At 42.9% G+C, this 27,778-nt stretch overlaps 1 protein-coding gene across 1 annotated transcript; it reads left to right on the forward strand.

Annotated features, from left to right (window-relative positions):
• Nucleotides 1–5,465: 5,465 nt before the first annotated feature.
• On the forward strand, nt 5,466–27,709 carry SMTNL2 (smoothelin like 2). Its single transcript, XM_037410972.1, has 9 exons — nt 5,466–5,982; nt 13,794–13,881; nt 14,619–14,858; nt 15,854–15,907; nt 17,477–17,552; nt 19,590–19,760; nt 20,347–20,464; nt 21,817–21,968; nt 24,195–27,709. Exons 1-9 carry the CDS (start codon nt 5,578–5,580, stop codon nt 24,319–24,321), a joined length of 1,431 nt encoding a protein of 476 aa, XP_037266869.1. The 5' UTR covers nt 5,466–5,577; the 3' UTR covers nt 24,322–27,709.
• The last annotated feature ends 69 nt before the right edge of the window (nt 27,710–27,778 follow it).

The raw sequence follows: 27,778 nt of genomic DNA on the forward strand, positions 1-27,778 counted from the left end.
ATAAGGTAATAGAGAAAAAAGCATGGAGAGAATTGAGGGAAAAACTATAGGTGAAAGAAGGGAAGAGCAAAGGCAAGCTATTGCAACAAGCAAGGAAAAATGGCATTTTACTTTCTCAATGTCTCTGGGGAGGAGGAAGGGAGGTGACACTTAAGGAAGAATGGAAAGGTCAGATGAAACTTACCAAGCTGCCAGATCACGGTGAGAAGAAAGGGAGCCTATGCCCTTCCTCAGCTGGGCAGAACAACTGCATGGTCAGTGGACTGCTCTCCACTACTCTTCTTACACCAGTTTCATACAGGTACAGCTCCAGCAGCTTTGGAGGGATATCTCTTCTGACTGATGGCAGTAAACAGGCATCTATTTTCAGATGCTGGCTAGTGGGAGATGATAGACACGATCCCAGGCTTCCCTGCAGAGGAGTAACTTCCAAAGGGTGGAATGTGGAAAGTCCTCTGATATATCATCTTGTTTTCTGCAATGCTTAATTGTAGTTCCAAATGTAAAAGTCATCAACGGTGCTGTCTAGGAAGATCAGTTCCCAATAATATACCTGAGCTACTGTGGATTAGGATTCTACTTCTTTCTTTATATGATCCTGGCTTTTTAAAGATGCCTTACAGCATATTGAAGTCACGTCTTCTTCCTGTCAACCCAGCTTTAGCAGAAAAGTGTAAAGGGCCTTTAAGCCTCTGTAGTCTCAGAGGTTCAATAGCTTGCCCAATGATTGCTGAAAAGTCAGTGGCAGAGAAAAGACCAGAGCCTATTTGCTAGTCCCTGCTCTGGCTGGTCTGCTAACATGAATGAAAAGAGACTTGGGGAGCTTAAACAGTTCATAAAAATGATATCCAAAGGGGAACAAATCTGAAGTAAGGAAATCTGACAGCAAAGCAGTTATCATATGCAGCTGTAGTGCACAATTGATTTTAAGGGCTCTGGAATTACGACTGCAGTGTGCTGTGTTGACTGGCATGGGACATGCTGGCAAATCATATTGAGGGCACTAGCAAGCTTGTCACCCATGCACTTCTGGTAATAATAATGTTTCACACAGTGAGTGCAAAGCCTCTGGTCTTTTGCATGTTCATTGATGTGGTTTGCACTTGATTTAGCACCACACATCTACGTTTCTTGTATCATGCTCAAGAGTATTGGTCTTTTAAGAACAAAGCCAATCAGATGCAAATTTGGACACAGGTGTATGCATCTTTTTGAGTTGGAGTTCAAATGGACATGTATGCATTTCAGCGATGTGGCTGTTCCCTGTGCTTTGCCTGATGCCATGAAACGGCCTGCTTAGTCCAGCGCTTTTACAAACTTATTTTTCAGCTCCACTTTGGCACTGCCAGTCATTATAGTATGTTTTAAACACGTATGCTGATTAATCCGAGCTGTCTTGTTGGCAGCAACCTAGAACTTTGAATCTTGTTTTCTAACTTCATCTCCTCATTGGTTAGAGGATTAATTTTGGAATACAAACTACAGCAAGCAGGAGTGAGCCATGGAAGATGCCAGGCACCACTTGCTGGCAAAGGGAACAGTCTCCCTATGGAAGGCTTGAGCTCTGGTCTTGCAAGCTGCTTAAATTGTGGTAGCCTGGAATCTGTCAGAGGAAGGGGAAAGAAGCAATTTAGGCTGGCAAAATGTCATGTCCTAACAGCTGGACATGTATCGTGGCGGTCGTCATACTCGGTAAGATTTCAGGCCTAAACCCATTAACGTGCCCAGAGCTGGTGGCTTGAGCCAGTGGTTAGGGTGGCATGCTGCCTTATGAATGGTACCAGTGTTACCACTACTTCTGCCATTACAGGGGTGCTGAGAGCTCCCAATTATGCCAGATGCCACCTGGCAATTTGCAGGGTAAAAAGTAGTCTGTGACCAAAACAGCTGATCACCATATTCAGCAAGACAGTCAATGGAAAATGCTTTACTTGAGGGGATGTTATTAGCTGTATTCTGCATATAGGAGAACTGAGGTAGAGAAGGGCTGAAGATGACTAGCGCAGGGAGAATGTCTCTGTCAGGGTGGTTGAAGTGACCTGGGTTACTGCGTTAGGTGGTTATGCCTGAGCCTGGCATGAAAAAGTTAGAAAACTGCTGTCTTTAAAATGAGTAAGGAAGAAATGTTTCCCACCCTTAATCCATTGCACCTCTACATCTGGTCTGTATGGTGCTTTTCGGACTCCTCTGGAAACAAATCTTAGCGGTGGGTGGTTGTTAGTATGAAGAGTGCTTTCTATAATAAATGCCAAGACTGCTTCTCACAGGAAAAGCCTGACACGGCATCCCATACATTGTTGGCAAATCTCCTGCTGACTTGGCCAGCAGGATCTGACCCAAGCTTTCTTTACAAAGCGCAGCATCTGGCAATGACCAGAAGCTGGTTGATTGTTTTCTTTTTTTAGCCATTTTCCCAGTACAGAGTGGAAAAAGGCCAATCCTATCATAATCTGCAGAAGACAAGGGGCTGTTAGGGTAGGGCTTGGCAAAGAACAGATGGACAAGATTGAAGATATACTGCCACATGACCTCCTACTTGCAGGGCAAATAGATTCTGTACCTTCCCAGAGCACTCCCAGTGGGAATGCCAGGGAGAGGAGTAGCTATGTTTTTGGCATATAAATTGCAGTCAGAACTAGGATAAGCTGAGGAAGCACTGGCATCATTTGAAGAGCGCGTGTTTACTTTGTCAGAGGAATATAAACAATAATGTTCTTCCATTGCAATTCAATCAATGCAGACTTCTACAGAATTGGCTGGCCTGTGAACAAACTGCCATTGCACAGCAGTAACCTCTTACTTGTCAGCGTGAAGTGCATACCCATGGAGACGTTCAGAGATGGCCAGAAAGGATGGAATTTATCACAGACTTTCTCTGGACTTAAACAATAAACTTTCATGCAGTAAGCCTTTCTATGGGAGTCTTCTCCAAAGGAAGGCCGCTGGGAAATGGAGAGTCAGTAAGAGGATGAGCAGATGCCTGCTGGGATAAAAAGCCTGCTATGTTTTTCTGAAGCTTTCAGGTGTTCCCATGTGCTTGCCACCTGGCTGTGTTTGAAGGTCATCTGTTTGCAGGAAGATGGCAGATTCTGTGGAAATTGGATACATGCTAGCTCTTGTCTGAACTTCTCCAGTCCTTGTCAGGCCACTGTTTGCTAAGGTAAAATGTCTGTATCTGCAAAATTCAAGTAATTAATGTTGCAGAGGTAGGAGCCCTGAACTGACTTCTCTTTGAAGTCAGCCACTCTGCTTCTGCTCTGCCCCAGCAATGGCAGGAAAACAATGACTCAGAAATGCTCTGAGGAGTTTTCTCACCAAAGGGAGGCAACACAGACTGACCTGTTAGTCCGTGCAGAAAAAAACAAAAACAGCTTTACCTTCAGCTTTCAGTTAAAAATAGCGCTTGCTTGCCAAGCAGAAAAGGTGCTGTATGAGAAGTGGTTGAGCATCTGTGGGCAACACTAAATTTATTCTCACAGTCCAGTTTAACAGTAAATGGAGTGTCAATGGGATAGACCCACTCCAGGTGCTTACACAACACCACATGTCACACAACATTCCTCATCCTACTGCCTGCTCTTTCGTGCTTCATTTTAGCTTCTATTCTCACTTCTTTACTCTTTTGTTGCTTTTAGTACTGAGACCCTGAGGATGCTGCGAAGTTCTCACTGCTCTTTTGGCGGTGGCAGCAGAGGTTGTTGGTGGAGAGATACAGTCTTAGTCTCGTCACAAGTAGAATTTTGACTGGCAGCAGAACAGAGGTTTCCAGTACCAGGACTGTCCAGCATCTGTCACAGCAAGCCCTTTAGACTTTTCTGATGGCAGAAAACAAGGCCTTTGCTTACTTTACAGAATTTAAGGTATGGTTTTCAATCTGTAGAAGAGGGGGGGAAGGGAGAAAGGGAAAAGGGAGAGAGACAGGCAAACTCACCCTGGGAAGTAGTGTACCACAGGAGATAAATGGTTCCTGCTCCAGCCAGATAAAGGGTGCAAGTAACTATGTAAGAATAAAAGATAGAAAGAGATATGGACGACATGTGTGACTGGGGGTGATGACAGCATTGTTCCCTGACACCTTGCTGAAAGCAGCATTCTCACAGATAAAATGTTCCCCACCAGTAGGTAGCTGTCAGAGAATACAGCCATTGTCTCCTACTGCCTTGCTGGAAGAAAATGATCTCTTTGATTTTTATTCTTTTTATCCACACACACCCCCCCCCCAAGGCAGGAACAGCTGCCCTGCTGGCATTATTTCTTAAATTTTGAGCATTGCTTTTGAAAAATAAGATCTAATATGGAAAAGCAGCACTATATGCTTTTTGCCCTTTTGGGTCTCACTGCAGGATCCAGTTGACACAGACTGGCACGATGACTTGCTGTGGGAACTGTTCTTTTGAAGACAGCATCAGGACATCATGTACCAGTGGTACTCATGAAACAGGCTATGCCATATGCGAACTAGACATTTCAGGAATTTAGAGGGTACCATGCAAGCAGATACTTATCTGTTCTGCATGCAGAACTTTAAATTGTCTGGTCAAGAAGAAAGTAGCCTTCTTCAGTACTGGAAATAACTGGAAGCTCTGAGTGTAAGGATACTGTGGTAGCTTGTAGGATGCTACCTCCCATGAACTGAGCTGGCCTGGAAAGAATGTTAAATGTGCCTGATGAGAAGCTGCTCAATTATCCTGAACTTCAGGGTGAGCTGAGCCTCCTAACAACTGCTACTGTCATTTAATGGTGAGCCCTACCAAAGCCAATGGAAAATGATGCCGCTGTGCCAAGTTGCTTAGAGAAGTGAAAGGCAGAGAAGCATCTTAGCTGTAATGGTGGTGCCCAGGGTAAAATCCATGTAACCTTGCATATCTGTGACAGTGGTGGACATGTTTACCAGGCCCTATGCAGACTATGCTTAGCATCTGGGTGAATGACTCTGCTCCTCACACTGTGTATGATGGCCTTTTTGAGATACAATGTAGCAGTGTTGAGGTCACAGACCAACGCTATTTGTCTGCATTGCCATTTCTCTGTTGTCATGCGTTGATATATACAAGGAATATAGCCTGTCATTCTCAGATACTCACCCTGCCTCTCCTCGCTCAGTCTCTCCCCGACCCTCATCCCCCACCCCTTCCTCTCCCTTTCCCCCTTCCCGGCGCCGCTGCCTGGCTCGGGCCGTACGGCGCCCGCGGCCCCACCCGCAGCCCACCGTGCGGCCCTCTCGGGCATCTGTGAGCGAGCCGGTGTGCCCCCCCCCGCCCCTTCTCCCACCCTCTTCCCACCGTTGCCTCCTGAAATTACATCTCCCTTTTGAAGGCGCAGACGCTGAGCGGGGCACCGGGCGCTGCCGAGGCGCCCCCCGCCGGGCTTTTCCTCCGCGGGAGCGGGGCGTCCTGGCCCGGCAGCGGCGGGGGCCGGCCGGCGAGGGGGCCGGGCTTAGGGCCGCCAGGAGGCAGAGGGCGCCCGCGGAGGGGCGGAGAGGCGGCGGCGGGAGGGGAGAAGGCCGGGCGTCCGCCGCCAGCGGCTCCCGAGCTCCCCCCCCCACCCCCGCCTGCCGGGCCGCGCTCCGCGGGCGCCATGGCCGGCGAGGTCGAGGGCCGGCGCAGCCCGGAGGCGCAGAGCGTCTGCGAGGCGCTGGGGCGCTACGAGGACGCGCTGCGGGGCGCCGTGCGGGAGATCCACGTGGACATGCAGGTGTTCAAGCAGGGGGTGGGCCGGCAGGTGGAGGAGGTGCTGCGCCTCGCCAGTCCCCTGGCGGACACCGTCTCTGAGCTGCAGCAGGAGAACCGGCGCCTGCGGGCGCAGCTGGAGCGCCTGGCTCGGCAGGTGGAGGCCCTCGGCCGCTCGGCGGGGTTGCCGCAGGAGTGGGTGGACGAGGCGGCGGGGAGCCCCCCAGCCGCGGGGCCCGGCTCCCCGGGGCAGGGTCCCACCGGCGGCAGGTTCTCCAACCGTACCAAGCTAGCGGTCGCTGGCCGGAGCCAAGTAAGTTCTGGCGGTGGGAGGGAGGGAGGGAGGGCAAAGAGGGTGCATGAGCGGATGTTTTGCTGGTGTTGCCAGGCTCTGCAAGCGCTTAGGGACGCGGGGCTGCTTCTGCAGTGCAGGGTAAATGGGCTTTTGGGAGGCTCTCTGAGAAATGGTCTTGGTCCTGACACTCCAGACTGTGGCACTGCGTGCTCAAACTAGGACCCTGGTTAGAGCGGCAGCAACTTGTCAGTTCAGTGTGGTTAGAAGTAAGAAGAGAAGCTGAGGCAGCCTCAGCTATCGACATACATATGTGTGTAAATATCTGCGTATCCTTTCTGGACTCGATTCAGGGGGATCTGTGTGCCAGCAATGTTGTTTGCTGGTTGCCAAACTCGTAGAGAACAGCTCAGCATACAGCAGGCAGTAGCATGTTTTCCTAAGACAGTGACTTGGCATCCTGCAGTGAGACAGTTTTGCTGCACAACACTGTCATGCACTGCTGCAGCTCATCCCGAGAGCTGGGCCTCACTCAAGCTTAGTTTTTTGTACTTGTACAAAAAAAAAAACCAAACCAAAAACAACTGTACTTGTACGCAAGTACAGTCTCCATGACATTCCTCCCAGTGATGAAACTCTTTTCTGTTGCATAGTGGAGCCTTGTAATTCATTGCATGGAAACCTGTTAGTAGGAATCTCATCTGGCACTGACATATTTTGTGTAGTCCTTTTTCTGTGCATTGAGCTCTGTGGAAAGAGTTGAGAGCTCTTGTGCAGTCCTTGACACCAGGAGGTGGCTGCCAGACAGTACACCGTGATTCAGTCACATAAAATTTCTTGGCTTCCAGAGATGACAGCCTGCTTCATATAATCTTGGTTGAGCCATGTCTTAAGGGGTCTTTAAGACTGCTGGAGCATGAAAAGCTGGTCTGTGGTCTATCCAGGTTTTGGGGGTGGAAAATAAAAGCTTGGAAATGAAATTCACTCAAAGTTAAATTGGTGGGAAGGAGCAGAGTCTGTACTGCATTCCAGCCCTTTTCATTCCTACTGACTCAAGAATAGGCTCCCCGCAGCTGGGCAAGCAAAAAGGTAAAGCTGCTGCTTGATGCATTATTCCAATACAGTCATGGCAACTGCTGCCTTTTCCCCCCTGTGTCAAAGGTAAGCGGCATACACCCAACTTTCACATCTGTTCCTTTTTGTTCCACGGAGCCATCTGCACTCTTTCGTATTGCAAGGAACAGCTGAGCTGAGCAACATGGGAGGGGCAAGGGGCTGTGGTCCTTCACACCACCTCACCTGCTCCATCACCACTGCCTACACTGTAGTGTGTGCTGAACGGTCTGTGAAAAGTTTTGAGTCGAGGTTATGGCAATATTCAGCCTTATGTGTCGGTCTGCGTTAAAGCACAGAATGAACTTTTGTTTCCATTGGAACCTTCCTGCTTTGCTTTGAGGATTCAGGGAAGATCACACAAGTACTGCTAGTTCTTCGGTGCCCTCCCAGCAATTTTCCCCGGAAGGCTGGACAACTTCCCTAGTTAGTATAGCTGACTGAGAAGGAATTTCACTACTGAGAATCACAGGAGATGCGGCTAGAGCTACACGCACCAAATGCATATGGTGAAAACATGATTTTCTAAGTAAGGCTCTGATGTGGCTGTGCTCAAATGGCTAAAGAGCAAGCCTTGGTTGCTATGTCGGTCACCCAGATTCTCTGTAATGGAGAAAGTGTTCCCTCAGTTGCTTGCAATTTCTGGTTATGTGACTAGAACACTTGAAACAGAGTACCATAAGTGATAGCGTATGTTTTCAGATAAACGAGTACCTGGTGACACTTCTAGCCTTAGTAAATGCTTCCATAAGCGTGAAATATGAGGAACAAATAATACTGATGTGGAAATGGTAGCATATCGAGATGTGCTCTTTTGCTCTGGAAAAAAAATTATTGGTTTAATTCCTTTTTACTGTGTGGTTGATGCAGCCTTTATCCCCATAAAAGGCTGTTGCCTTCAACATTTCTAGCAAAATACTTGGGATAAGAGTTAAGACTATCTTTTGCAGGCTGGATATTGGAGATTCTGAGCATCTTCAGTATCTGAACCATTATTGTCTAATATTGCTAGATTATTTTTCAAGGTAATTTGATTGAAAAAAGTGAAGCCAGGGTGTTCCAGGCATAGTTCAGAAGTAAGTACGCAAATCTCCTTTTAATTCTAATTTTCAGGGAATCTCTGCAATGCTGTCCTTGAAATCTGGTATATAAGAGTCTCAAGTGCTGATTTAGGTGGAATTTTAAACAGCCATTAGCCACTGTGATTTGGAGGCGAGTCTTTCTGGTATTTTGATGCCAGACTTTAATTTGGTGCTCTAACCAGGCCAGAATCTGAGAGCTGCTTTTGCGAAGGTGGAAAATAGGGTATGTTTGAAGAATTAATTTTAAAGCAGGATGCTGGAGCCATAGCTGCGCTGCTGAGGATTTATCCCTCACTGAACTGTTTGTTGCTGTTTGTCATCCTTTGCAGTCACTGAGGTCTTTCCTACCTGTCTGTGATTGCTGGAAAGGAAGAGTTTTGACCTTTTTTGTTGATCAGATCTTACATTTTGGCAGGAGCTTTATCACCTATGATCTTTCTGTAGTGTTTGCGGTTGAGTATGATGCCTTTGTGAACAGGGAGGACTAAAAACACTGTAAGGGTGTTCTGGTTTTATACTGTCAGAAGAGTTTTTTTACAATGTGGACAGACTGCTGCAGAGAACCTGCCTGCAGTGGTCCAAGCAGTAGAGAGACAAATAGCTGGCTGTGACCAGCCGGGAAGTTCTAAACAAATGTTACCCACTGATATCTCTCTGTGGTTACCATGGAACCCAGCAGTCGGTCAGCATGGGAGCAACTGCATAAGACATAATGACCTGGGATATACAGGCAGGGAGATTAAGTGATCCCGCAGTCACCTGATATTACATACTGTGATTCTAAACCTTCTCAATTCCTATATTTTATAAAGGAAGTCCAATGGTTCCATTTCTTCCTTATTGTTCTCTTACACTTCCTGCAAGTGTCCTTTTGGCATGGTCACCTGCCAGGGTTGCCTTGATCTTTATCTAGATTATTTTTGTTGTTGCTGTTTGTTTTGGTTTAATTCACTGTGACATAGCTGTGGGCACCTGCTGAAGCTGCTGTGGTAGAATCGTTCCCTGTTGTCCATTTTTATACAGCCTTGCTTCAAAAAAGGTTCTGCAGAAGTGCTTCTACTGTTTTACTTCAGAGATTACTCCTATGTGCAAAAGCTTTCCTAATAAGCTCATGGCATTCAAGGCTGCTTCTTCAAGCTGCAGGGTCAGTTACAGATAGAGAATACTTCTGTTATCTGATGGACAGTGGCTTTCTAGTAGAAGAATTAAATGTGGTGCACTTCTTGCTGGTGCCTAGCAGCCTTGTTTGCATTTCCTCACACCTTTCATCATTCTCCATTTGTGGTTTTTGGATGATCCTTTTACATGCAAGGAACAGTGTCAAATCTTGGCTTGTGGAAGTCGGTGATTTTGCTGTTCACCAAAGTGAAGCATCGATTTCATCTGACCTATGTAACAAGAGAGGGAGGTACCTCTCACAGATAAACAGCATTTCTAGATCCAATTATTTTTATCATGACCCTTTTAATAATTGGTGCTTTTATGGAAGACTTGGATGAGTGAGAGCTCTCATTTGAGAGAGAGGAATCTCATTTGTCTGTGATTCTAATCTCACGATCTGGTTCTTACTTTTTCTGAATGTGTGGGATTTTTCACTCCTGGGTTACAATATTTGCCTGTTTTATAGCAGCTTCCAGTTATGCATCTCCAAGGTCTAACTTCTTTGCAGTGAAGGAGGAATTCCAGCAGCCCTACAGCTATGGGAAGTGTTATTGCCCTGTATTACGTGGAAACTTCTGAGTTACAGAGATACTAGTTTTACAAACAAGCCTGAGTATATTAGTGTTAACTTTCTTTTCTTCAGCTTCACTGGTTCGTCATTGTGTTGTTGTTATGTGAGTTGTACAGATAAGTATTTCTCATTAAGCGTAGATAGAGGTACCTGTCACTCTGCTATTTACAGTCTATGTAGACAGCATTGACAGAAGAATTACCATTACACATGCGTTTGTCAGGAGCTTGGCATCTCCAAACAAAGTGGATTTTAAAGTACTGCAGCCTGACACTATTAAGTACATGGTAGAATCTGATCCTAGATTCTCCCAGTGTTAAATCAACACATGGGTCTTCCCCATCCTCCAGCCCGGTATCAGTTTCTTCCCCAGCACTGTTACCCAAATTGTGGTAATCAGGTTAGCATAAAATAAATGAATGCAGCATCTGTCACTGCATTAGGAAGCCACTGTAGGTGCTACGTGATCTTTGCAATGACCACGTCATTTGACTGTTCTGCTCCCTGTCCCCAGCTTATAAAGTAGACTCATGTTTACAGTCTACATAAGCATTCAAGACATTCCGGTCATAATGGCTGAAACGAGTGGCTAAACAGTTCGAACTGTATGCACGGGTACATTCTAGGGAGCTGCACTAGCTGTTCTTTACATTTCAGTTCTGGATATAGGCAATAATTGTTGACTAGGATGTCAATTACATTAAATACAGAAATAAAAGTTCTGAACCCCTGATTCTGCACGGTTTGTATAATTAATATTTGATGTACTTTTCTCAAGTTAATCCTGGCACCTACTGATAACTGAATTTACTCATGCATAGTACCACCTTCTTGACGGATGTAAGAGTTTCAAAATAATTTAATTTTCACAGATTAAAAGATAGGGATACAATGACACAGATCCAGTTTAGTGGCAGTAAAGTCAGACTGTGTGCATATGGAAGCATTCGCTGCAGGGATAGCAGGTGGTGTAAAAATGAAAAATATTTTTAATTACCAGGAGAGAAAAATGTTATTTTAAAGAAGTTGTTTCAGTGGTGTGTTGTGAAAACAGTTTGCAGACTGGCTTTGCAAAAGAACTAATTACTCCTTTAGGGCCTGAGCTGAGCAGCTGTCTAAGGAGCGTGGCTTTGTTGGATGTGATCTCTTCTGAAAACCTGTCTGTAATGAAGCCTATGAATGGGAGAGATCCCACAGGAATTGTGGGGCCCAGACAGCTGAATCATAGTGCTTTTGCTTGTTAGAAAGTTTTAGATGCTGGGAAACAGAAGTTTTGAACATCCCAACTTCCCCGATCTAGTTTACTTTCCTTTCTTTTTAAATAGAAGGATAGAGGAAAATTAAAATGAAGCAAACGTTCTCCTTGTTTGCATTGATATACTGAATTTCATTACAGATTTGATTTATAGGACTTGCAACTTACCTTAAGGCAGGCTAACAGAGTTGTGGAATGGACATTCTAACTCCCAGCTCTCTTACGTGCACCTGAGGCCTTTGCTGGGCATCAGTGGAAATATGGGGCCATAAGCAACGCTGTGCTAAAACAGGCGGTATGCATGGTTGGTTCCTTGAGTGGTGGTGGTGGTGGTGGGTTTTTTTTAAAAAACACAAACAGACAAAACCAAACCAGTGTCTCATGCATGGTAGTGGTAAAAAGACTAAGGAGTGTCTTGGCTCATCATGTAACCTCTGCACTCTCATCTAGCAGAGCATGTAAGTGCATATATAACCTCAGAAAGATCATTGACGTAGAAACTAGGCAGAGGGGTTAAATGAAACCACCTGGCTAGAAACCTTTACAAGTCTTTTCTTGAAAGTACCTCTTCCACATATTCAGGAAGTCTTCAATCCTCCTCTGAACTTTGTATTGTTTTGTTTGAAAATCTTATCCAAGTGATCCTATCTCTTCTCCTCACCTCTGGCACAGAAAAAATTGACATGAGAATCTGACCCCAGGCTAAAAAAATAGTATACAACCCAATATAATAAAATACACCATCCAAATTGAGCCTTAGAGACAGTTCACAGTATCTCAGTGTCTTGCTGCTGTTCCTCTCTGTGTTTTATTGTAATATTTCTTTGTAAGACACTTGCTTACAAGGCAGTAGGTTCCCATCCTGAAGTCAAGTTAATGGGGTTTTACCACATTTCAGTGGTTTCTCCAAATTATGCTGTAGTCTTGAAGAGCCTGGACACTGATTGTGATCTGAGAATGTAGGGCCCAACCTTAAAGTCAAGAGAAGGATTTTCCTCAGCTTTAGTAGTGTAGGCATGTAGCTCTTACGTAGCTCTACTATGTAAACCTGTGTGCCATTGAAGTCAGTTGGAGGCTGACCCTTAAATATCTAGGAGGATCAGAATCTAGGCCCACAACTTGGTGACAAAATTGGGTTTAGGCTGCCTTAACTGTAATCTAATAGTAGGTAACAAATTCTCAGCAAGATCTCAGACCATAGTTTTCAGGGTTGACTGGGATTTGTACTTGAGGTAGTGACAGTTCTAGTGTCTCATGTAATGGATATTAAAACAGTCTGTAGTCTGCAACACCTAACAAGATTAAACACTTTTTAAAAAATCTCCAAGGTGCATTAACATTGTTGTCTGGTGTTCTTAATTAAGTTTGGATGAGTGTAAACAGGTACATGTAAAAAGCAGACAAGTTCCCAGAAACTGTTTTTGTTTATTTATCTTGATCACGTGGTTTCTGTATTTTACATAAGATACATTTTTCCACCCAATAAATATTGTAATAATTTACGATGAAGCTATGTCATAAATAAGTAAAATCAAACCACCAGTTTGCTCCATATTTCCTGTGTATGAAAAGCAGACAAACTAAGTTGTTACATGTATACAGCCTGCCTCTTTCCTTTTCTGTTATGTGCTGTTTTTTTTATACTTACCTGCAGTATGAAATCTTCTCCAGGATCTATCTTCAGTCAGTCTGTCTGAAGAAAGGAAAAAAAACCCAAAAACGCAAACACCAAAAAACACCAAGCCAAACCAAAACTTGCTTGGGTTGAGTTTATAAGTATTTTGGATTATGTTCATAATGGGACATGACAGATTTTTTTCCTTTATTTATTCATAACATTGGTGGCCAGTCTGTAGTTCAATACCTGTCTAGCATCAATTAAAACTTTTTCATGGATTTTGTGTTGGGGAATTTCACTCTACTTCTTGCATATACTGCTTCTTGGAATCTACATTTTTTTAATTGAAGTAATCATGTGTCTGTGAAGCAGTTTCTCCTTTCTTTAGTTTCTGCAGCCAAAAATCTCATAGTTCCTTGTGATTTGTTGCACGTGTGCATGCACACACACTCCCACCCCTCCAGACCAACAACAACAACAAAAAAAAATCCTTGGCTGAGTTTCCTGGAATAATATTGGCAAACATTATGGGAAAAATTGGTACTTTTCTCAGAAAAAAACCCCTATCCTTACAGAAGTTGCAGATTATAATGCAGCTCTAAAGTTCCGGGATCATACTTTACATAATGCTTTTACAATACATTATCTGAATGTCATTTTTTCTGCAGCAAACAAAAAAACCTACAGAGCATTAAGTATTTTATGGAATCTCAATCACTCTCGCCACTATTGTGCAGAGTCTTCTGTTTATTGCCTTCGCAGCAGATGGTGATACCTTCATCTGGCAAAAGTGGAAGACCCCTCCCCTCCTAGGTGCATGGGGTCTGAGGGCAAGTATGTGAAGATTGCTACAAGTCCTACATTGCCAGTGCTCAGTTTGCAGGTTGGCTCTTGAGAGTAGATGATTGTTCCCTTCTTGTCTTGTGGTCGCTAGCACAAGGAAGACCTGTTCTTGGCAGGAGTTTCTGGATGTTCTTCTAACTTTTGCTGCTGTTTGAAATTAACTGTCCTGTCTGTTGTGTGTTCTGACAGAGCGTAGACCTGGATGACCGCCACAAACCTGAGTTTAGAAGAGTTTTTAGTTCTTCCATCATTGAAAATGGGCATCAGTCTTCATCAGGTAGGAACAGGGCATAAGAAGTAGTGCTACTTGTAAAACACCTGATCCTGGCAACCTTAGAGCAGCTGTCACACATTGGAAGCATTAGCGTCTTCTGTGGTTTTAGCATGGATACTGTACTGTGGCACTGATACCGTTGTAATTTATTTCCTAATTAGGAGTTTAACTTTCAAACTTTATTGTTAAGCATGCACTATGGCATTTCATAAATTAGAGACTATTGCTGTCATGTTATCTTGTAGCAGTAGTGATAATAAGGCCTGCTATTCTAGATGCCATTGTAGCCTTGCATCCTAAAACATTTTGCAAATTACCTGTCTGCTTCCATCATCCTTCAGTAGAGGAAGGACTTACTGTCTCCATTTTAGAGAAAACTGAGGCACACAGTGTTTCATAAAACCACAAACAAAACAAGAATGCTGCTTCCTACCCGTGGCAGGAGATCGGGGGCGGGGGCTGCACAGAGGAAGAGGAGGAGGTTACCAAATGCAGGTGCTAGTGGGTTGGTGATATGAAGAAGTTGTTCTTGCTGAGATTCATGTAGGACAGGTATGATCACTTACACTAGGGTTGTTCCTGCAGCATGCTGGAAATGGTATAATGTGCCACATGGAGAACTAGATGGAACAATGCCAGTGGCTTGGAAAATAAAGTTGTTGCATGCAAATTGGTTTGTAACTTTGTTGCAAATCTGCAACTAAATTTACTTCCTCTCTCCTTTTCCTTTTATTCACTAGGTCAGGCAAAAGTCTACCATGAACTGACCTCTCTTCATGCGTCAGACTCTTCTCCTGAAGCTCATGCCCCTGCAGTCACCTTACAGATGCCACACCTTCCTGTTACTGCAGTAACCAGGACATCAGAGAAGTTTTCAGGAGAGAACACCTGTTCAACAGGAACAACTAATGCATCTGCTGGCCTGCTGGGACAAAGCAAGAGCAAAAATGTGATGGCAGTGAAAACTTCCAACCAGTCAGGTAACAGAGACAAAAATAATTTGTTTGCTGAAGCTGTGTCCTATTTCTTTCCTTCAAGAAACTGGTGCTATGGGGATTGCCCTGGGACAGACCTAGTGTCAATTATGAAACCTTCTTCTATGTCTACATATACCATGGTGTATACATATATACCTGCCCCTGCTCTCCCCGGTCTGTTCCAGATATCCTTCCCCCTACCCCACTGGTCCATCCCTAAAATCGTTTCTCTTGGACACTGTGATTTAGACTGTTGTGGGTCCTAGGTGGAGTTTTAGGCTATAAGAACTTTTACTGCCTAATATAGTTGAGTTCATAGTGTAGCCTATCTTCTAGCACCGTTACTGAATAAGTATCTCTTCAATGTGGCCAGCTATTTTAATGAGATTTGCAGAAGCTTTTAGTGCTTTGAGACCCTTAGGCCCCTTGAGAAGTTAGGCAGGTACTTGGCTAATGGGTTCCACAGTCATTTGGAGGAAGGAATGGCCAACAGCAGACTGACACATATACACAAGTCAAGAGTGATTGCAGATTCTTACCTATATTTAAATTAAGTCTAACTAAAAAATCAGTCTCATTCATACTCAAGTCATTAATCTTTGAGCTGTATTTCATAGACATTTAGTGATAGTGAAATCAGTCTCATTCATACTCAAGTCATTAATCTTTGAGCTGTATTTCATAGACATTTAGTGATAGTGAAATCAGTCTCATTCATACTCAAGTCATTAATCTTTGAGCTGTATTTCATAGACATTTAGTGATAGTGAAATCAGTCTCATTCATACTCAAGTCATTAATCTTTGAGCTGTATTTCATAGACATTTAGTGATAGTGACACTTACAGATTAGATAATATGTATGGGTCAGAAATTAAAGAGAGACCGGATAGAATTGCCATCAAGAGACATTGGTTGCAGATTAATCAGATAAAAGCTGAAAGAATAATGCTAAGAATGTAGCATAGCCTTCTGTTGTATTTTTTTCTGCTGTTTCAGTGAAGACCTGGAATTCAAGTACGATGAGAACAATGAGTTCATCTGCCACTGGAGGTGAGTGTTCCTATCAGCATGTCCTTATGCAACACAAATGGAGAGGGATTCCGTGCTTCATGTCTGGGGGATTCAGATCTGAGCATGTAGTTCTGATTGGTAGGTACGTGGTAATATTGATATTGCTAACAAGACTTCATGCAGATTCAGTTTCCCGGGTAGCATGGGTACTTGTTCTGCTGTATCAGATTCTCAGTCACTTCAAAGTGAGGGGTGCTTATCCTTATTTACACAGTGGTAAACATGTGTACTGAGTAGGCAGTCTCTGCAGTGGAAACAATAGGTGCCAGAAAAGTGTGGCAGAACAGATTGAGTGGTGAAGATTTCAACTGCCCAAGTGAAAACTGGGACTGAACGCAAGGTAATGGCAGTTGGAAAGTGGTGGGCCCACCCTATGGATTTTGAAGCAAATTCTTTTGAGCCAAATAGCAACAAGTAGTCTTCACATATGAATGTGTCAAAGGACAAAATGCCTTAAGGATTTTTGATTTCAGTCAGAATAGATTAATTGAGCTCTATCCAATAGTACTTTGATGTCACCATGCTGTTACTGTCTACACAATGTACTGGCATTTCACAGTGGTCTTAAGTGTCAGTTTAGCAAAGATGTAGCTCATCCAGAACAGTGATCACACTCCTCCTCAGCTTAAAACCTCTGAGATTTGCACAAATATCTGGCAGTTGTTTGTGGTCCCAAAGTTGTCACATCTGCATGCTGGCATTTACCAGGGTGTTTCACGTGAGAAGTCTAGTTGATCTGGATCCTTTCTATAAGCAGTGGGGAGAGTTCAGCATTTTCAGAGAGTGATTTGGACAGTGATTTTGTTACAAAGATGCCAGTTTTTCTTTGTGTATAGAAGGAGCCTTCAGTAAATGAGCTGCTGGCTTATGCACCAAGTTTTGGCTTTAGTGTGTTAAAACTGGGCAGGCCACTCTTGTTCTGCATTTACAGAGGATAGCTGGAGTCCAGAGCTAGGTTCTTAAGAGGCAAAGCACGAAAGGTAGAACCATAGGGGTGGGGGGAGGAAGATGCAAAGTTGGTTTTAAGCCACCTTTGCAACTTTTGGAGTCTGTTCTTCTTTATGAACCATAATGTTTCCTAGTGGAAATTAGGTACTTTAAATTATGCTCTCAGTCATGGCAGACTTCCCAAGTCTCCTTACATCTGCCAGAATGACTGCTGCAAGCTGAGCTGTAGCACCATTTCTTCCTTTCACTGAAATGTCTGTGGCAGTGTGCCCTCCTCTGAGGTCTGCACAAGGCCCTGAAATTTTCCAGCCTTCCCAATGCAATTTTACCAAAGGCATCCTCTTACAGCCTTTTCTGCTATGTTTACACCACCCTTGCTGCAGTGCAGCAATTTTGCAGCGGGATTGAACCCCTGGGAAAATCCCTTCCCAGCTTGTTAGCTCATACTGGAAGTTAGAACAGAGGCCTGCAGCATTTCGCTATGGTGAGTAAAAATCAGTGTGTGGCTATCTGTCAGGAAATGGTTTGAAAACATACTGAGGAAAGGAGATAAAAGAAGTTTCTGCCCTGACGCATCTTGTCTTTCCTGCTTTTATACAGAGAATGCCACTTCTGTCACTAAGTCTGTCTCAACTGTGAGCTATGGAATGAGTAGTGGAACCAAAATGAGTGAAAGGTATGCATTTTTATTGACATTTTCTTAGGCTGTTGTGGTCAGTATAGTCTCAAAGGACAGGTGTTCTGCTGGCTTGGAGAACAGATGCTGTACTTTAAGCACTGGATGTATAATTGTACATTAATCTACTTGCCCTATTATGTTACATTAACCTCGGTAATACATTTAATGGATGTACTATGTCCAACAACGTGCAAATGGGCATATGCCTCTTAATCACACTTCTGCTTTCAGGGAATAACAGCCAGTAACTACTAGAATAATCACACTACCTGAACTAAAACCGTCCTAGTGATGTACCGTATGTAGTTATTTCTGTTCAACATGGTAGTGCTTGAATACATACCCTGAATGGTCTCAGGTTGTACAGGTCCTCATTTCTAGCTGTACCTGTAGCTGACACAGCAGGTTCTCTATTGATCATACTTCTCACATGAAATCAGCAACGTGCCACATGTAAGATCCTCTATGTCTAGCTTCAGGACCATTCATTCCCCTTAAACCCCTGGCCTGACTTGCTCTTTTGTGCCTCTGGTTCTTGTAGCAGGGCCATATCTTGGTTGATCCTCATGCCTTTCTTTTCACAAGGTGTCTGGTAGGCTGTATAAATAAGCGTCTCACCTGTGATCATGGCATTGGATAGCCTTAGCACTTTTTGTTCCCCTTTTTTGGGGGGGAGGTGGGGGGCTTCTTCAGGCTGCCCCTCCAGGCCACAGAACAGATGGGTCCCAGGTGCAGTATTTTAAGCCTGTTAAAGGTTGTGAACTTTCCTGAGGGCTATAGTGGAACTGAGATGGGAAGGGATAAAAATCATCTGCAGAGCAGTTTAAAGCAGACCTAATTGTGGGTTTCTGCATTGTTACGGTGTTAGTAAAACTCTCAGTGCCAGCGGTAGATTTTTGTTAGGAGGAGCAAGTTGTCAAGTACTTTAGAATCACTTTTAAAAAATACTCAGCTGTGTTGAATTTGTACTTCGGGTTTATTTTTGGGAACCAACATATGACTGCTGTCAGATATCCTTAATTTGGCTAGCCAAGAGTTTAGTTTGGAGAAAAATGCCTTGCTGAGGACTACTACACGTTCTTGATTAACTCAGAGTCACGGTTGCTTAGTGTAGGATTACATGGTATCACAATTACTACCGGTAGGTATATCGAGGCATCCTCAGCATGCAAAATATCCATCAAGGAAAATGGGAGGGCAGCCGATTTAAATATCTTAAATTGGGCTTGCATCTGCCTTGAAAAGTATCCCAAATTTGGCATTACATTTCTTCTGAATTAGTTCCAACATCAGCATTTCAGTATTTGAATCGTGAACCACTAAGCAGCCTAGAGAACTTGCTCTCGGATCTGACCTACATCTGTACCAGAAATGAATGTGTAATACTGATGTCATTGCTCTTTGCCTCAGTTTTCCCATCTCTGTCACAGGCGACATTTCCAAGTGGCTTACATCATTAATGCTGGTGAAGTGGTTTATGGCTCAAACAAACACACATTAAAGCCAAATCACAGCACTGTACTAGATACTAAGAAAATCAACTCCATCTCAGCCGAAACCAGGACAAATCCTATATTTCTCAATCATATTACCAGCCTGTGGTCAGTGAAGCAACACTGACATGAGCTCAGGAACTCCTAAAGTTCCATTTTACCCTTCAGGAACCCCAAAGCTGGAAATTAAAGGGATTTAGTGCTCCTGTTTGGCCACAACTTGTTTATTTTTTCTTTTTTTTCTTTTTTTCTTTTTTCTTAAAGGTGTTTAGTTGTTCTTATGCTCAGTGCTATGAAGCATTCGTGACGTGTCCAGCTATATTTCATTTGTAAAAGTACCTTAGACTCTTCTATACTTAAGTGCTGTTGTCAATAAAATTTTGACTTTTACTTAAATGGCTTTTGACTCATACAGGTCCTCTTGAAACAGATGTTCTGGAGGTTTGGAGTATGCAACAGTGGGACCTTTATGCGGACTCCAGGCACTGCAGAGAGCTACTTTTCTGTTTAACCACATACTTTTCATGTTATGTTTTTCCAGTGCCACTGACAGTCACTGTGATGTGACCCCCAGCTCTCACTCCTCTCCTCCCACTGTACATCGCCGAGTTGAAAGGAGGCGAGAACTGGTGCGGTCTCAGACGCTCCCACGGACTACAGGAGCACTGGCCAGGAAGGCACTTCTTGAGAAATTCGAACAGGATGGTGGGAAGTACGTCATACCCCTTGTCTCTGAACTGGGTTTGTTAATGGGAAACTAGTTGGTCAGTTATTGCCAGCAGAGGACAAGCCAGAGACAGCTGGGTGGGAGGACTCTCTCAATGTAGGATTTTGAGCTAAGGGACAATATTGAGGTCATGTATAGCTTCACTGACTTTGCAGACTGAGCCCTGAAAATTTGTAGCTACAGATTCCTCTGGCTTTGGAGTTGTTTAGCTGAAGAAGCAGGTGCCTTTTATCAGGAAAGAGTGCTGTGAAAGCTGCCTTCTCCATCACTATAAGAGACTGGGAATATAGTGACTTTCTGTTGCTATTCATGAAGGACCAAAGGCCTGGACTGTTCTTTATGCACCATGATGGGGGTATGATTTAAATAGAAGAGGGCTTGGAATCCTAGGCTTTAGTGAAATGAAAATGAGTTTTTCTTGCAGGGCCAACAAGTTGAAGTTTCAACAACGTGTTTCTCAAATATCACCTGTACAGGGGCTGACCTGGGCAAGGTTGCATAGATGTTGCTGACAAGTAGGTTTAAGTTTTTCTAGAATGTAATTTAATCTGGTCTCTGTTAAATTTTCCAGAGGAAAAGGAGAATCCAGACCTAAGCTGAAGAGGTCGCAGAGTTTCGGGGTTGCCAGCGCTAGCAGCATTAAACAAATTCTGTTAGACTGGTGTCGCTCAAAAACCATAGGATACAAGGTGAAGACGTGCTAGCACTTTCAGCGCTTTCTTTTTCCGGAGAATTTGCCAACAAGGCATACTTAAAAGTGAATGTAAAACATGCTAGACAATGAGTTATCTTCTTCAAGGTCATCAGGTTTTGTGCGGATAATGCAAATATCATGGCTTGCATGGGCAGCACTTCAAGACAATCAAGGATTGCATGAGTGAGATTTTGTATGTCTGTCGAAGCAACGCATTGGTGTTTGTCTGAAAGCCTACATTTTTGTGCTATGGATACAGACTTCAGTATACACCCATACATTTTTTTTCTTAGTTGCAGGCTGTGACTTTTGCATTCTCATTATATATGGAAGGATCTGAAAAACACTTTGCTAGTACATGGAGACTACGGCCTTTCTGCTACACAGCAGGCCAAAGTATTCTCTACTGGTCTTAGACATGTGAATTTGTAGTAGGTGGTTGAAGCTGAATTACACGGTGTTAGTGAGCTAATTTCTATGAGGTAACACCAGTGTAGCTAAAAGAATTCAGCACTTCAGATTTTAGTCATATTACCTGGCCTTAAACTGCAATTACCAAAGCAATTTCCAGGTGAAAGAAATTTTTTTCTAGGTTTTTTTGTGTATGTGCACGTGTAATATGTTTTTCAACGTTACTGTAAAATTTGTATTGTTGAACTCTTATAGTATACATAAGCAGAACTATTGAAAATTACTGTTAGTTGCTTACCAGAAAAGCTGGGGCTTGAACTTTTGTATGATGGGAAGGCAAGAATGAAACAAGAGCCCAATTATGTTTCTTTTCACTGTGGCAGTTGGTAACAGTAAGCATTTGTTCTAAGAACTGGGTTTTGAAGTAGGTGTTATTCTTCCTGTATTTCTACCTATCTATGTAAACAGGCATTGAGTTGGGCCTTACTGAAAAGCAAAGCAAGCAAGTGTAGTTTTTATCTAGTGTTATGCACAGCCACAAAATGAACCGTTCTTCAATTATAAATATTTCATAGGGATAAGCAGTGTCCTTAGTTTCTGCAGATACTGAGCTGGTGTGTTGGGCCTGCTCCAGAGCTTGCTGATGTTGACAACATTCTTCCCAGTATTTGCAGCAAGGTTTTGGATCAGGGACCTTGGCTGTGTGTCTGCTTTGCATTTGGGCATTTTGGGCAAAAGGCTTTCATTGCTGAGCATGCCTTTTTTTTCTCAGAATATGAATAATGTAATGGATATACAAAGTGGGGAAGAAAAACATAAAGCCTGTGCTCTGTTGCTTTGGTTAGCGCAAGAGGACAGAAAACTGCAGAGAGCAAAAGCAGCTCTCTTCCCTGTTCCCCTGTGCTGCATTAACATGTGTGTTTTTCATCTTGACAGCACATTGATCTCCAGAACTTCTCCTCAAGCTGGAATGATGGGATGGCATTCTGTGCTCTTGTGCATTCTTTCTTTCCTGAGGCTTTTGATTATAATAAGCTCGACCCAGCTAATCGCAAGCAGAACTTTGAGCTGGCCTTCACCATGGCTGAGTGAGTATCACTTTAGATCTTTGTGAAGTGCTTCCAATTTAAGTCTAATGTGGCTGGGGAGCAGTGAAGAGTATAATCATTCTTCTTGTAGATCCTATATCACTACATGTCATGCCAAAAAAGATAATAAAGGTATGCGTAGAGAATCCGTAGAACAGGAGACTTGGCAGTCTGTAATCACTGGTCATTGCCCCAGGCACAGGATAATTCACTGGAGTTCAATGTTCAGATCTTTCACAGTCTTCAGGCAGTACTTGAATTCTGCTTTCCCACCTCTCTGATGCTCACCAGCCTTAGCACTGGCACACTAAAGATGATAAATCAGCCTCTTGAGTTATGCTTGGACTGAAGAGGAAAAAGCCCTACTTCTGTGTTTGGGGTTTTTTTGTCTTTTTTTTTTTTTTTTTAATTTTGTTCTTGAAGTAATTATTCTTAATGAATTTGCCGATATCAATCATAAAAAAGAAATGTGAGTTCATAGAGCATATAAGGCATCCACTGTTTACTGACAGTCCATAGGAACTGGACATACAACTTGTAGTTTCTTAGCCAGTCCTACCTGCTTGATACCCAGTTTGAATTTGAGGCATGTTAATACATCCATCCAGTCTGTATGGAAAAACCATGACCCCTGAATGGCAGGGAGCAAGTCGAGTAACTTTTGGAATTGGGTTTTGTGGGAGCGTTCACCTCTGTCTGTACATTTCTTTGGCCAAACAAGAATGAAGGTTGAATTCAGCATACGCAGAGTTAGATTAAGGCTTCCCAATCTCTCAACCTGGTAACCACATTTTTTGTAAAGCAGACAGAGCTAATACCCTCAGTCACACTGTCCTGATCCTTTTTGATGCAGCATACAAGGCAATTAAATGATAACTTGTTAAAGTCATTATGAGTGTGAACTTGTCAGCTAGAAATAGTAACTTTTTTGACCCAGTATCAATATGATTCTTACTTGCTGTTTTGTTTGACTTGTGTAACGGTAAGAACACTCCATGTGGTATGCAGCTGGGTTTAGTATGCTTTTTCCAAATACTAACAGGATGTGGGAATACCTGGCTGCAGTTTCCTGCAGCTTCTGATACAGCTTCAAACACTGGTACCACCGTGCTGAAGCTCTGGGGTTCTGTCAGAACTTTTTTTTTTTCTTTAATTAAAGCAATAACTTACAGAACTGGATTTGCCATTCCACAGAAAAACTTTGAAAAATCTTAGCGTAATGTTGGCTCTCGTTATTACAGCCCCTAGCAAAGGAAGTCATTTAGGAATTACAAGGGTTTTATACACACACGCATATATATGTATGTTGTTGCTTGTCAGTGAGTTGAAGGAGATTCTGTGGTACTTTTAGGTAGCTGATCTCTAAAGTAAAATTATCTACAACTCTCAAAGGAAAGTCGCAGTGTTTTTCTATCTCAGTTTTTATGTATAAGAGTAAGTACAGCAGAGAACAGAAGACAGCATGCATACAACAGTAAGAAATGTTAGGTAAGAGGTATCTACAGAAATGACTACTTCATAGCTCTGATTGCCTTTAAACTAGCTGTTCTCATCTAGTGCCAGAAAAGGCTATTCTCTCAGTTGCTGCTCTTCACTTGCATGCAAGTGCTGCTGATCAAACTGCTTCCTGCCCTTGTGATTTTTCATCTTAGGTCTCAGCAGACCTATTCCTTTCTGCTGGTCCAGATCTATCAGGCTCCAGTTCTCCAATGTGATCATCTGAGATCACGCACACCTTGAAGATACGGGGGTGCTGAAGAAACAGTCCACAGCCACATGGGTCTTCATTGGCACATCTCATCTCTTCTCATTTTTTTCCATTCTTTTGGAGCATCATTTATAATCACTCATGATTCGCAAACTCGCACAGCCCTGCTTACTGAGGCTTGGGCAGAGGAACATGAGATTGGACTACATGCTACAGATACAAGGGATGTGAATGGCAATCGGTGGGAAAAAAACCCAAAACCTGATCCAAAACAGGGCTTTGGATCAGATCCCACTATAGAGGAAGAGAGAGAAAGGACAGGAATATTCCATGATCACAAAAATAACTATCTCCAACCTGAGCTTGACTCACTTTAAAATGAAATATTGCTGGTAAACCTCAGGATTTCTTAAATGCCTCCGTGCTGCTCAAATCAGAGCAGCAAATGAATCTTGGAAGTAGATACAGGCCCCAGACTTAACTCTTGATTTGCTTTATCTGTTTTAATATTACTACAGGAAAATGGCTCACTGCGACCGTCTGATAGAAGTGGATGATATGATGGTGATGGGTCACAAGCCAGATCCCATGTGTGTCTTTACCTATGTCCAGTCTCTATACAATCATCTGCGATGCTTTGAATAAAGCCTCTCCAGCCAGAAGGGTCAAGTACGGTATGCTAATGGGGAAAGTGACATTTTGCAAACGGAATGCAGTGTTATTTCTTGCTTTTTTACTGTCCCTTTGCTTACATTCAGCTGCGTGGCTGAAGTGTTGCTGAGCAGTGCCCCGAAGTGTTGATCACATCAGCATGTCAGTAATACAGAAATAGGTTTGAAAAACACGAAAAAAACCCATAGGGAAAGTCAAATGCTGTCACTTTGGTTCTAGTAGTAGGTTGGATTTTTAATATTCTTGTGTTTGAAGATCACAGGAAGCTTATTTGCTGCTTCTGCCTCTGTTAGGCTGGGGACACAGTTTTATGTAGCGACAGGTAACTCTGCTATGAAGATGTTCCCTCTTACAATGCAGGTAAAATTCCAGAAGACAGCACCTTCAATTCCCCTTTTCTGAGCGTAGCACAAAAGAAATAGCAGACTGACAAGGAAAATTCTGTTAGCAAATAATAACCTGGAGAACTTGACCAGTAGGGCAATATTGCCTCTCCTCCAACCCTAACGCCTAACTTCATACATGCGTGCAGGCAGACACATCAAACAGGCATTGTTCTGTTCTCTTAAAGCAGAAAGAGAACATGGCCTCTTACCTGCTGACTGGGGCAACAGATAACTACTATGTTACACAACAGTGTGTGTCTGTAATGGTCAAATTTAAAGTGATTTACTTAGAGGCTTGAAGCCCGTACTGGGGGTCAAGGATTAGTTTCTTGATCGTGAAGAACAGCAAGAGCTGGGGCTGTTCTGTACATGAGATTGTGTGTTTGCATGACTTAGTATTACCGGAAAGGGGGTAGCTAGGAAGGTACAAAATACTCTGAACAGTTGTAATAGATGCAAGACTGTAGCGCACTTTGACCTGGACTCTTAGGGAGACCATCTCCAGTGTGGACAGGAATTAAGTCTTTACAGCTTGCTCGGTCCTCATGCTGACTCTGAGGTGGACAGGCGGTGTGTCAGAGAAGTATGAAAGGTTTGGGAGTTTTGAAATGCCTTGGACTAGTTTCCATTTTCAGTTAAATCAGCATTAAAACCACAACACGGTGGGATTATTCCAGGTTCGCTGGGCAAAAAGGTCATGTGTCACCCTTTCTTGTTTTCTCTTTGATAAATCAACAGAGCTTTGTTTTCACAGTGAATGTTAAAACCAAAACCACTAAAAAAAGCCTGCTTTTTAAAAAAAAGCCTTTTAAAATTATTTCTTTCCTAAGAATGGGCTTTTAGAAAGTAAAAACTGAAAGCTGCGAGCTGTCTGCTCATGCTAGAGAATTTTAACCTGCATTTGTGCTTTTTGTAGATATTTATAAAGATTACTTTGGTTCTGTATTGATGAACATTTATAATAAAATATGTCAAATGCTTTTCAGATTTACTGCTGCTCTTTAGAATCAAGTGACAGATAACAGAGTAAAATCGGTGAAAAGAACCCAGAGCTTTTGCTTAGAAGATTTTTTTTGTGCTAGTTATGATATTGTGTGCTCTGAATTTCAGTTTAAAAAAGTACAGAAGTTTGGTAGCATTTGGAATAAGATTTTAGTTCAGCCTCCTTTTCTAGTGAAGTTCACTTAAGAAACCATGAATGAAGCAACCACTTTGTTAGCAGTCTCAGAAAAAACCAAAACAAACCACCAAACAGGGTAAGTTGAAAATGGTAAAGTACAAGTTAACTGCTGAAGGTCTGGATCATCGAGTTCAATTTGAAGTGTAGACAGGCTGTTGCTACGCTACCATGGAAACATTATGAAAGACTTCTAAATACACATCTTAATGTAAGTATCTGAAAGATACTTGGTCAAACTAGCAGGATCCTTGGTATTGCTCATCTCACAGCTTTAAAGCAAGTAGATGGAAGTTGGGTGTGTGTTTGTCATATGACTGCTGTAGTCTTCAGTTTTTTACTTTGTCTTGAATTACCATAATTCTGAGGGGTAAGTGTGCACCTGTTGCTTCACCAGATACACTGTAAGGGTAGACACACTGTGCTTGTGTTTTGGAGAAGTGATTACAGTAAGCACGATAAAGACATCTGTCCACCGCTTAGGCATATTTATATTCTTACAGCAGAATACTTTTCATTAACTAACAGAGCCAGGTGCTATCATAGCTACAAGAGGGGCAATGCTGGCTTTATACATCACAGTCCTTTACAGTCCCAGTTCATGGATGATTTTCCTGTGTGATGTGAGTGCTAAAGACATAGGTAAGTGTTTGGCCAATTTAGGCCTAGTAGCCAATAATTAAATAAAGGAAGTTTTATACAGTAAAATTATTGCCAATTCACCAGAGGAAGTTTACATCCTTCCTGTAATTTAGCTTGTTTTCACAGCTACCCAGAAGCTATTTGTACAGGTTTTCTAAAGTCTTCTCACTTCAGAGGTGGTGGTGAAGATACTGTGAAAGGGTTAAGGCCCTGAAACCAAGGAAGGTGTTGTGAGTACCTTAGGTACTTGGTTCAACAAAGAGGCTCTGGATGGTTGTAAAAAACGGGGGGACCAGGATAATCTCATGGTAGACAACTCAGTCTTGAGAACCCGTACACAGGACCACAGAGATAAGAAAGTTTTAAGGGAATGGCAACAATAGCCTTGAAGGATATGGTCTACTGATCCCAGAACTGAGTTTGCACAGAAGTAAAGGTCAATCGCATGCACAGTGAAGAAGACTACAAGCCTTCCGGCCACTCAGAGACCACCGGGGAAGATGACTGCACAGGTGGACCAGACATTTGCATATATTGAGTTCCAGGAACCCTCATGAGTTCTCTGAAATCTTATGAATATATATAACTTTGTGGTATATGATCTCTAAAGGTTTGCCAGATTGTTGGAGCACTTCCGGTGCAGCTATGCCCAGTGCAACCCCAGCGCTGCACTAAAGAATAGCTTACTTAATTAGCAGTCTGCTGTTACTGAGTTTTATTACATTGGCCTCCTTACCCAGCTGCAACTAGCTTCCCGCTGTGTGAGGTTAGAGAGCAAGGAGGTTTGGATGCTGCTGATCTTTATATCAATACCTGGTACTTGCCAGCAAACTTAATAGCAGGCGAGTGGAAGACTGTAAGGTGATTGTAACTGCGGTGGTTTGCTTCTAAGAAGAAGGAGGAGATGGAGATGTTGCTATGACATAATTTTAGAAAAGCCTACAGCTTTGTGCATTAAGAGTCTGATCTACGTGAATAACTTCAACTACTAGATTGTATGATTAAACTGAAATTAAAGTATGTAATATGTGCCCCCTGCTGGATTTTCTTAGTATTTTTAGTTTTAAAATGCAGAGAGGGTGTGTACGTAAGACAGTAAATGTGTTTGGCATGAGTGATAAAAGAACATATATTAAATCAGCAAGTATATGTTTTACACAGATGGACTGTTTCCTGGCTTTTCTAATGTTTCTGCGCTGTATCTAAAATTCAGTACTATCTAAGG

Source organism: Falco rusticolus, chromosome 1 (assembly GCF_015220075.1).
Source record: "Falco rusticolus isolate bFalRus1 chromosome 1, bFalRus1.pri, whole genome shotgun sequence".
Taxonomy (NCBI): domain Eukaryota; kingdom Metazoa; phylum Chordata; class Aves; order Falconiformes; family Falconidae; genus Falco; species Falco rusticolus.

Coding starts and splice junctions, on each gene's coding strand:
- SMTNL2 (XM_037410972.1), top strand. CDS start 5,578: ATGGCCGGCGAGGTCGAGGGCCGGCGCAGCCCGGAGGCGCAGAGCGTC. Junction 14,859..15,853: donor GAAAACTTCCAACCAGTCAG/GTAACAGAGACA, acceptor CTGCTGTTTCAG/TGAAGACCTGGAATTCAAGT. Junction 15,908..17,476: donor GAGTTCATCTGCCACTGGAG/GTGAGTGTTCCT, acceptor GCTTTTATACAG/AGAATGCCACTTCTGTCACT.